General features: G+C 33.6%; 1 protein-coding gene across 1 annotated transcript; it reads right to left on the bottom strand.

Moving 5' to 3' along the window:
• Positions 1–3,156: 3,156 nt before the first annotated feature.
• LOC126669437 (aconitate hydratase, cytoplasmic-like) lies at positions 3,157–9,813 on the bottom strand. Its single transcript, XM_050362901.2, has 20 exons — positions 9,464–9,813; positions 8,781–8,885; positions 8,203–8,363; positions 7,989–8,081; positions 7,654–7,839; positions 7,378–7,539; positions 7,156–7,300; positions 6,919–7,061; positions 6,786–6,842; positions 6,632–6,711; positions 6,476–6,551; positions 6,206–6,391; positions 5,984–6,051; positions 5,782–5,900; positions 5,432–5,553; positions 4,964–5,062; positions 4,394–4,873; positions 4,108–4,206; positions 3,787–4,029; positions 3,157–3,375 (listed from the first exon to the last, which is right to left on the bottom strand). Exons 1-20 carry the CDS (start codon positions 9,780–9,782, stop codon positions 3,307–3,309), a joined length of 3,012 nt encoding a protein of 1,003 aa, XP_050218858.1. The 5' UTR covers positions 9,783–9,813; the 3' UTR covers positions 3,157–3,306.
• Positions 9,814–10,991: the final 1,178 nt, after the last annotated feature.

Here is a 10,991-nt window from a genome sequence, read left to right as displayed (position 1 = left end):
CATAACACATAGTGTAAGTAGATGTTTTAGCTATTATAAAATCAAAATTAAGAGGTACGTTATTTAAGCTATTTACTTGATATATTAAGTTTAGCAAATTGTGGATTTGAACATTCATCTCTGTAATATGTGATTCCAGCTACTTAATATGTTGAGAAATTTTTGCAGTTAGCGGTTACTGCTGATTAAAATATGTGTTGGGAGTAGAATTATGATATTCAGATAGATATCAGTTGTGTTGGATTACAAGATTAGATAGAGTACAGGAGGAGTTATAGTTCTATACTACTCAAAATAGCTATCTAACCATGTAATTACATATAAGAAATATTATCCTTATCACCCTCCCGCAAGTTGAGCGTGAATTGAAACAATAGTCAACTTGTCTCGAAAATATCTAAAATGATTGCTTGGCAGCGGCTTATCGAGGACATCCGCAATTTGTTCGTTTGAGCTAATAAACTGAACTTCAATTTGCATCGTAGAAACTTGCGCCTTATGTAATGGAAATCAATTTTCAAATGCTTAGAGCGAGAGTGAAAAAATGCAAAAAAGCTCAATTGATAAACATCAAACGAGATTATACCGACTCTCCCTGGGCCAGCCTTATTACAAAAGCCTAAGTCTCCTAAAAGAAACAAAACAAGAAATGACAAAAGCAAAGAGACATATTACAAAAGTCTCAGGACTCCTACAAGAACTAACAACAAACTAGGGGAAAGAACTTCAGCAGGCATACTACAAAAGCTTCAGACCTAGTCAGAACTCATGCCGACCAAAAACCAATCAGCTTGCAAAAGACCTGCTGTAAAAGCCTCAAGCCCGAAAACAGGGAAATGATTTTAATATTTTAATATCCACCAATATCCCATTTCAATCAAAAAAAATATCAACAGTTCAACTGAAAATAACTCTATTGGACACGCATTTGATAATTTTTTTAATTTCATGTTTAACTTTGTGCAGTGTTGCGGATGCATTATGATGATTCTTGAGATGTGAAAAGTTTATGATATAATTCATGAGATATTAAACTTCACATGAACTTGCAAAATAAATGTGAATCAGATTTTTTTTTTCATTTCTTCTCTTCTCCATATTCATATGATAAATAAATAATTAGTAAAGTAATTTTTTTTTTTGAAAAATAAAAATAAAAATAACAGAAATTAAAAAGGACAAGAAACAATACGTTTTTTAAAATCCATGTGAATATAGAATACAACTAATTAAAATGAGCATAGTTTATATTCAAACTTTTCATTCATGGTTGAAATGCAAGATAAACCTTTAAGAATCTCTAAAATGGGTTTAGCCTAAATCTAACTTTGCCAGTAAATCAATAAAATTAACCATTATGTTTAAGATCAAATGGAATTTCCATAAATTAACAGACTTTGCACTCAACAACCAAGTTATTGCATTCTTCGAATATGATCCAAATTCCAATCACTATGTTTTGGCAAAAGTCTAATCTTGAAGCTGAAAGTTCCAAAGCCTTTTCGATAGCAATCAATTATGATTCATTAGAGTCTAGGATCTTTTTATTATTATTATTATAGTCTATTACAATTAGCATGTAAATATAGGCTATTAATCAATGACGGCACTCCAACTTAGAGCCTCCTACCACAAGACCCCCTAAAAAAAAGAAAAAAAAACATTACTAATAAGGGCCTGTTTTGGTTCAGCTGTTTCTTATAGCTGTTAGCTGTTGCTGATAGCTGTTGGCTGGTAGCTGATAGACCATATGTATTTGATGAGATTTGATTAGCTGTTGTTGTTTATATATAAAATGACCATAACGGGCATGTTTTTTGTTTTTATTTATTAAACTATAAATATATAATATTATAGAATATTTAATAAAAATATTAACAATTATTTTTTTATAAGAGGCAATATTTAGTTTAAATTTATTTAGAAATTTTTTTTGATAAATTTATGATTTATTTTAAAAAATTATTAAATTATAGTTGTTTTAATATAAATAAAATATTTATAAACAATTAAAGTATTTAAAAATAGTTTAAATAATTTTATATATTAAAAAAATAATATATTCTAATAGGATAATTTTGTCTAAATAATTAAAAAACTGAAACAGCTACCAGCTGTTGGCAAAAAACTCTAAAATGGAGCTTTTTAAACAGCAGCTGTTTGAGGTTCAAAAAGCTCCAAAAAGCTCATAAAGTAATCTCACCAAACGCTTTGGTGGAGCTATTGAAAAGCAAAAGCAAAAAGTTTCACCAAAAAACTTAACCAAACACCCCCTAAAACTCCTAATTTTTACCTAATGGGCCTGTAAACCCCCTAAGCCCAAAAACGCCCCAAGTCCAAAAATGATTAAAATAATACTTAAGTCAAAAAAAAATCAAATCAACCCCATCTAACCAAGCCTAAACACACACACCCAACCAACCCAAAAAAAATGCAAAAAAGGGTGCTATTAAAAAAAGGCTTAATTTTTTAAAAAACCTCCACCTTGCACTTTTTCTTCGTTTATACCCTGACCTTGTAAAAACACCATTTCTACCCAATTTTGGATTTTTATGTTTCATCACTACCATAAGCATTAAATTGTACTCTTTTCATTTGGAAAAGAGTTCAAAAAATACTTTTTTCTATTTTAAAATATACAAATAAATCCATAAACTTAAAAAATAATCAAATACATCCAAATAATTAATTAATTTTTTTTAATTTTATAAAATGATAAAAAATTAACAAAAATATTATTATTTTTAATTTTTTGTCGGAAATATTTTTTAAAAAAAATTAAAAAATTAAAAAATTAAAAAAAATCGGAAATATTTTATTAAAAAATTAAAAAAAATTATTATTTTTAATTTTTTGAAGAAGATGGTATTTTTGTACTATTAATAACATTAATTTCTAATTAGTATATAAGTTAAAAATGAAGGATTGTTTTGAACTCTTTTTTAAATGAAAATAGTACAATTTAATGCTTTTGAGTAGAAACGAAACATAAAAACTCAAAATTGGGTACAAATGGTGTTTTTACAAGGTCAAGGTATAAACGAAAAAAATGCAAGGTGGGTTTTTTTTAAAGAATTAAGCCTAAAAAAATTACAATATCGGTGTGCTATTGAAAAAAAGTTAAAATATCAGTAGTTTTTAGGACATTAGGCCAAATTAAAAAATACACAAACATCTATATTTAAACTTTTAATTCAAGAAAACAAGCTTGAGATTTGATTTCAATTTATTTTTACAGACGAAGAAACAGATGTAGAATATACAATAGACTGGGAAGCAACTCGCAACTATATACTGGCTGGACGATTATTCTTTAGTCAGGTTCCTGATGACATAAGGGAGTATGCCACCGTTATTGAAATATGCCAACTCAACCTGTTTCATCAACTCCAACAATTTCATCCACGATAACCACCCATAAAAAATCCAAACCACTTCGATTTATTTTGCAAATTAAACCAAAAAAATTTAATTTGGTAATTTTAACTAAATTTTAAAAGTGACAATAATTCTAATTTATTTTAAAATTTATTTAATTAATGTGATACGATGCATTAATAAATTAATTTTTATAGAAATATATTAAAAATTATGAAAATATTTTTTTTTAGAAAAATATTAATTAATTCACCAAAACACTAAATCACATGTTAAATTGAATAATTAGTAAAAATAGACTTAAAATTGCACAAAAGGGTTTGAAAATTTTGTATCACCGGGCCAAGTAAAAATAACAATGTTTAATGAGAAATAATAACAGCGCATTGAATTGAATGCGTGGAATACCTGCGTGTCAAAGCGGACTATGCAAGTGAAAGATTTGCCAGCGTCTGTTGTGACAGTTACATCTTGTCTTGGAGTTAAAGCACTCATCTTTTCTGGAAGGTCAATAGTATAACATTCGTGACCGGTCAATTCCAATGTGTCTGCATCTTCACCGGGCTTGAAACATAACGGAATGATCCCCATTCCGACTAGATTACTACGATGAATTCTCTCAAAGCTCTTGGCTATCACTGCTTTCACTCCCTGGTAAACAAGATTAACACGCGATAATTATTATCATCGGCGCAGAGGAGACTAAATATTAAAAATGAATCAACTTACTAGCAGCATCGGACCCTTGGCCGCCCAATCTCGAGAACTGCCACTGCCATACTCTGCTCCTGCTAGGACAATGGTGTCCTGCCCAGCTTCCTTGTATCTCTGCAGTTAGAATTGCATTTTTTGATATTGGGGAACGCCAAAATAAGTAAAAACGCTATGAAAAATACCATTTAGCAGCATCATCATCAGTAATAAGACAGGAACAGTTTATTTATTCTCTCTTTGCATTTCGTCTTGTCTGCTGGATATATATATATTAAGAGATTACTTTGATGGCAGAGCTCACCATTGCTGCATCGAACACATGAAGCTTTTCTCCTGTAGGAATGTGGATGGTCTTTGGGCCTATTTCTCCATTTAAGAGCTTGTTGACAATGCGAATATTGGCAAATGTGCCTCTTGCCATTATTTCATCATTGCCACGACGGCTACCATAAGAGTTGAATTCATTGGGTTGAACCCCACGCTCAAGGAGATACTTCGCGGCAGGGCTATCTTTGTGAATGCTGCCTGCGGGGGAAATATGATCTGTAGTTATGCTGTCTCCAAATTTTAGCAAGCAATAAGCTTCCTTCACTCCATGAAGACCTGGCGGTTCCATGGTCATGTTCTTGAAATAAGGTGGCTCATGGATGTAAGTTGATTTTGGATCCCAGGAGTAGAGTGTGGAAGCAGGGATTGAGAGCTGATTCCACATGGGGTTTCCTTTCGTGATAGCCTCATAAGTGCTTTTGAACATGCTCGGCAAAACACTGGATTGTACGACCTGTAGCAGCATGAGACTATTAGGTAAATTTTATCAATCTCGATCTTAACAGAAAAATAGATTTATGTAGTTTGAAATTATAGCAGTAACCTCTGCTATTTCATCATTGGAGGGCCAAATATCCTTTAAGTATACACTCTTTCCATCCTTCCCTGTTCCAATTGGCTCCTTCTCAAAGTCAATGTCAACCTAAAAATACAGAAGTAGAACTATGAGCACCTCAAAAATATTATTATTTTGCAGGATTGATATGTCAAAAAAATGGCAGAAGAAAGTTTAAAAGTTTGAGCTTAAGAATCTCCAGACTAAAATTTAGGAAAACCAAAAGCAGGTCAAAGAAAGTAACACCACTCAAAACTCTCAACCAAAATCTTAAAGGTGACAGATTATTGGTGGTGAATTCATAGCACTCGCATGAAACGCAATATTTGTAACGTTTGGATTACACATCATGAGAAGGGTGGTCAAGCAAAATTTTGAAATGTCGACCGATAAATAAACCTTCCACTAAAAGGCCACTGGAAACATAAGATAGTATCACCAAACACGCAGACATACCGTGCCAGCCAATGCATAGGCGACAACTAAGGGAGGCGAAGCAAGGTAATTAGCTCTTGTCAGTGGGTGAACACGCCCTTCGAAGTTGCGATTTCCAGAAAGGACAGCTGCAGCAATAATGTCTACAGAAGTAACAAAGCACGAAATTATGGAAGACCATTGAAGAGTATGCAATCAAAAGAGCCACCAAATCAATTGTGTGCGTGTGTGTCTGTGTGAAAAAAAGATGTTGAAATTTGCAGAACCAGGCCATCCAACGATTAGTTAAAATTAAAAGACCACATGGACTAGATGATTTAAAATTTAAGTTAAGTTTTAAAAATGTCTAGCTTATAGAGAAACTATCGTACCGTTATTTGAAATTGCAGAAGCAACAGATTGATCTAGTTCTCCAGAATTCCCAATACAAGTTGTGCAGCCATAGCCAACTAGGTGAAAGCCCAGCTGATTCAAGTACTGTTGCAGGCCACTGTAGAAATGATAAAAATATCATGCACCTTAAATTAGTGGAAACAACTGACAGCATAAATACAAAGTGGTCTTATGCCTTACCTCTGGTGCAAATATTTCGTTACAACTCCAGAACCTGGAGCAAGACTTGTTTTAATATATGGCTTAACCTGGTCAACCATTGGAAAATGAACATATTAAAGGCGTTAATGCTCAAAAAGAAAGTTAGCATTCAAGCTCGTACTAATACAGAGGGGGACAAGGTGGGTAATTAACTTTCCAAGTATGTTTAATTGGTATCTTTATTTTGTAAGCTAAACTCACCTGCAAACCATGTTCGCAAGCTTTTTTTGCAACAAGACCTGCTCCGAGCATAACACTAGGGTTTGATGTGTTTGTGCAACTTGTTATGGCTGCAATAACAACACTGCCATGTCTAAGTTCCGCAAGTTGTCCATGGAAAGAGAACTTTGCCACCTTATCCTGTTCTTCCTTTGGCACACCAAAGCCCTACAAGAAACATAGAATATTATAGAGCAGCATAAGAATACATTGTCATAATATCCCAGTAACGACAATTTATTTTCAACTCACCTTAAACCCAACTCGGTTATCAAGACACGCATACCAGTCAGCCTTCATTTCTTTCAAGGGAACCCGATCATGAGGCCTATCATTAATATAAATGAACAATTACTTGATATACCAATGTTCTAAAATTTGTATCATAAGGAAATATGAGATGTTTACCTCTTTGGTCCTGAAACACAAGGTTCAACATCTGCTAGGTCCAATTGCAAGTATGATGTATAAACTCTCTCTTGTTGAGGCTGTTTTGAATTAACAGTTCCATTATGTCTAGCTTAACTTTCTAGGAGGCTAGATGAGTGGAAAAAAGATTTACCTCATTATAGTCGACAAACATTTTGTTTGCGCGCAAGTATGCTTCGATAATTGCCACCTAATATGAAAACCATGCTGTTGGTCACAAATCAATCTAACTAATTCTTGAGCCCTATTAATGAGAAAAATCTTACAGTCTCATCACTTCGTCCAGTTAATTTAAGATAATGCAAGGTAGCATGATCAACGGGAAAGAAACCCATGGTGGCTCCATACTCGGGAGACATATTTGCAATAGTGGCTCTATCAGCCAATGATAGTTCACCCATACCATCACCTATATGGATACGCATGTTCATCAGAGCTACCATAAAACAGGCATAGATTTTAAGGATTAAATATTTCGCCTTTTTAGCGCCCATTAGGCTTACCGTAAAACTCAACAAATTTGCCAACAACTCCATGCTTTCTCAGCATTTGGGTTACAGTCAAAACCAAGTCAGTTGCTGTGACACCGTCACGCAACTTCCCAGATAATTTGAACCCCACAACACCTGGCAACACCATGCTCATAGGCTGCGCCATTTAGCAAAGCCTGAGATACAAAGACGAGGTCAAACACAAATAATAAGCAAGTATGCAGGGATATTTACCTGGCCAAGCATTGTTGCTTCTGCCTCAATTCCTCCTACACCCCAACCAGCAACTCCTAACCCATCAATCATAGTAGTGTGTGAGTCAGTACCAACCAGGCTATCAGGGTAGAGAAGGCCATCAGTATTAAAGACAACTCGTCCCAAATACTCCAAATTAACCTTGCGAGTTCAATCCAGACATCATATGTAATACAAATCCAAAAGAAAGTACTTGGATATAGAAGAAAAGGAAAATGTGCACAAAATCATATAGACAATGCCCTATGTTGGTACCTGGTGAACAATTCCTGATCCAGGAGGAACAACAAGCACGTTCTGGAAAGCAGAAGCACCCCATCTGAGAAAAGCAAATCTCTCTTTGTTCCTCTGAAACTCAAATTCCATATTTGCTTGAAGCGCATTTTCAGATCTTGCAACATCTACCTGAACTGAATGATCAATAACAAGGTCTACTGGAACCTGGAAAATAAATATCTTCATGTTATCATAGTAATGAAACTTGCAAGTAGTACTGGATAGGCTAACCTTTTACTGTTACAAACCCAATAAGATAAATAAATTATTCCCAACCGATTCAATACAATCAAATAAGAAGATAGACTACAGACCAACGGATTAATTCTTTTGGGATCACTTCCCAGGTTTTTCATAGCATCGCGCATACAAGCTAGGTCCACCACTGCCGGCACACCAGTGAAATCCTGAGCAATACAATGAAAACTTTAATTACCAAACAAACTCCCAAAATCAAAACTACCATCATCAAATAAAAAATTAATTAGTGCATTTATGGTCTAAACACAATGAATCAATAGCACAAACCTGTAACAGAACACGAGCAGGCTTGAAAGGGATCTCAACTCGCTTAAGTGATGTACTTTCCCAGTCAATGATTTTTTCAACGTCTTCCTTTGTAACTTGGAAGTTATCGCAATTACGTATTGCAGACTCCAAAAGTATCTTTATAGAAAATGGCAATCTATCTGCACATATAAAAAGATTGAATTTTTTCTGCACATATATATTAAAAAAGTTTTTCTTTTTTTCTTTTGTATCCTTTCACAAACAAAGTGCTGGGCATAAGGGGCATCACTTGACGTCATCCTCACCTTCCTCCGGCTTATCACCGGCAGTCTGCTCAGAGTTCCAAACTCAACCTAGCTCTACCTATCTTTTGTTTCATTTCTTCTGGAACAATCACAAACACTTTTTTGATTATGGATCTACTGAGGATCCTTATTTGATTTATCATTTAGTACCCTCCAATAATTGAATTCGGTAAAAGTGACCAACAAATCAAAATCCATTGAAAGGCTTCAACATGTACGGCGCATGTCAAGTAAACTGATGAGCAGAAAAGTCAATACTAAGAAGAAATAACTGTAGTTTGAAGTTCATACCTATTCTTGGGTCATCCAAAGCAAGCAAGCTATAAAATTTTCCAAAATCTCCACCGCCAGGTCTAGGCAAGTTGGTCAATATCCCCTTGAAAGGATGTTCAGAAGCTGATAGATTTTATCAAAAATATATGCTTACAGTAAGAATTTGTTCAACCAAACAAAATCATATATAGCTCCACCTCCATTCAAAATATGCAGCTTGAACATAGCGTAAACAACAAAATAAAATACTCGCATAACCTGAACAAATTTTAAATATGCCATATAAGTAAATAGACACTTTAGAAACAATTTTCTTGATGATTTATATAAAATAGACTCCATAAAAATAATTATGTTCACTAAGATACAGGCACATGATTATGAAAGCTGCTATCTGTTCCAAATTATCAAGCAAATATATTATCAAGCAAATATAGAACACAAACACATTACATCATAATCATCAGCAGCAGCAATATGAAGTCTAATGATATCAAAAACTATAATCATTAGCCTACAACATTGTATAATTAAATTAAATACAACAAATACTAAATGTAACGACAAATAAAAAAATCACATTTTCGAATTAACATGTCAATTTTTTCACGTCTGGAAAAAATAAAATAGCGAAAGACGACAAAATAACGTAGAAATGAATAAAACAAAACAAACCGAACAGAAAAATTATTACTAATTACCGACAGTAGAAAGTTTGCGACGGAGCAGCTCCATGACAGAAGCGGCGCGTCGATCGTGAGAGTGAAGGCTCGTCGGAGAGCGCCGATCAAGTCCTCCATGGCTCCAGCGTGGAGCAGAGCAACGCAAAGACCGTAAAGCTGAAGATGAGCTAAAAGAGCGATGACAGCTGTAATTGCAGAGGAGCGGAAATGAAGAAGAAGAAGAAGGAAACGACGTCGCAGAAGAAACTCTACAAAAGGAAGATGAAACTCTAGCTGCGGCAGAAAAAGAAACGAAGCGAGAGCGAAGCAGTAGTGAAGCAGAAGTTGATATGTTCATTTTTGTTAAAACTAAAGTTAGTTTTGGATTAAAATCATAAGCTTTTTATTTCTCTGCCGTTATTTACGTAAAAGGACAAGAATTGGTTTTTTGAAATCTGTCTCCTTATAAAGACGCCAACTCAACCCTTTTAATATTTTTTATTTTTTATGGCACCAATCACACCTTTATAACTTTAATTTCTAACTTGTTCCGATACACATATGCTTCGGTGATTGAACTAGAACCTTAATTCGTCCAAAATTTTAAATTTGAAGTTCAAACAAATACTAGTTTAACCATAGATTGACATGGCAAAATTTAATTTACATCATACAACCACATTAAAATTACTCACAAATTTCCATAAGATAGCAGTTTATTTGGAAAACAAAAAAACATAAAAAAAAACAAATTAAGAGCAATGATATTCGGCCATCCTTTACCCCTCAAAACTGGAGAAAAAGAACACTCTCTTTAGAAAGTTTTTTCTCCATAGATATCTCCAAAGAGGTGAGGAAGATTAATTAGACTATTTATAATATTTTGTATACTTTCTACTTCTTAAACATATTTTAACCTATTTTAATGAAATTTACAACCAACTACTAAAAATAAAAACAGCATGAAAATGGATTGAGATTCCCTCAAGTTCAAATGAACTTGAGGGGGTCATGTTTACGATATACATCATTCATTATAAAATGAACGGTGTAAATTAATTTAATTAAAATTGTGCTTTTTTGATCTACACTGTTCATTTTGTAACGAACGTTGTAAATCGTGAACATGACCCCCTCAAGTTCATTTTAAATTTGAGGGAATTTCAATCCCATGAAAATACATCATATATTCTACTATTTACACAAAATATACATAATTAATGTGCATCCAGGTTCCACCACATACATTCATCATACACCTTATACCTTCCCCATATATAACTTCCATTGCGACAAAGGCCACTTGAATATATTTTCCATACACAATTATTGCAATCATTTTTATAATTTGGTCTATAAATGTCAATCCAATGTGTCTTGCCTTTCCACGTCACCCCACAATAATACAATGTAGTCCCAAAAATATTAGGTCGAAATTGAAATTCAAAAGAGTCTCCATAATGTAGCAATATATTCCCAAAATCAGTATCTCCTGATTTACAATGAAGATTAACATTAAATTTCCCCTCTAATGAATTTACTAGTGTAATATGAATTTTGTCTGGAA

Source organism: Mercurialis annua, linkage group LG2 (assembly GCF_937616625.2).
Source record: "Mercurialis annua linkage group LG2, ddMerAnnu1.2, whole genome shotgun sequence".
Lineage (NCBI taxonomy): Eukaryota > Viridiplantae > Streptophyta > Magnoliopsida > Malpighiales > Euphorbiaceae > Mercurialis > Mercurialis annua.
The sequence above is the reverse complement of the archived record's forward strand: the minus strand, read 5'-3'. Positions and strand labels throughout refer to the sequence as shown.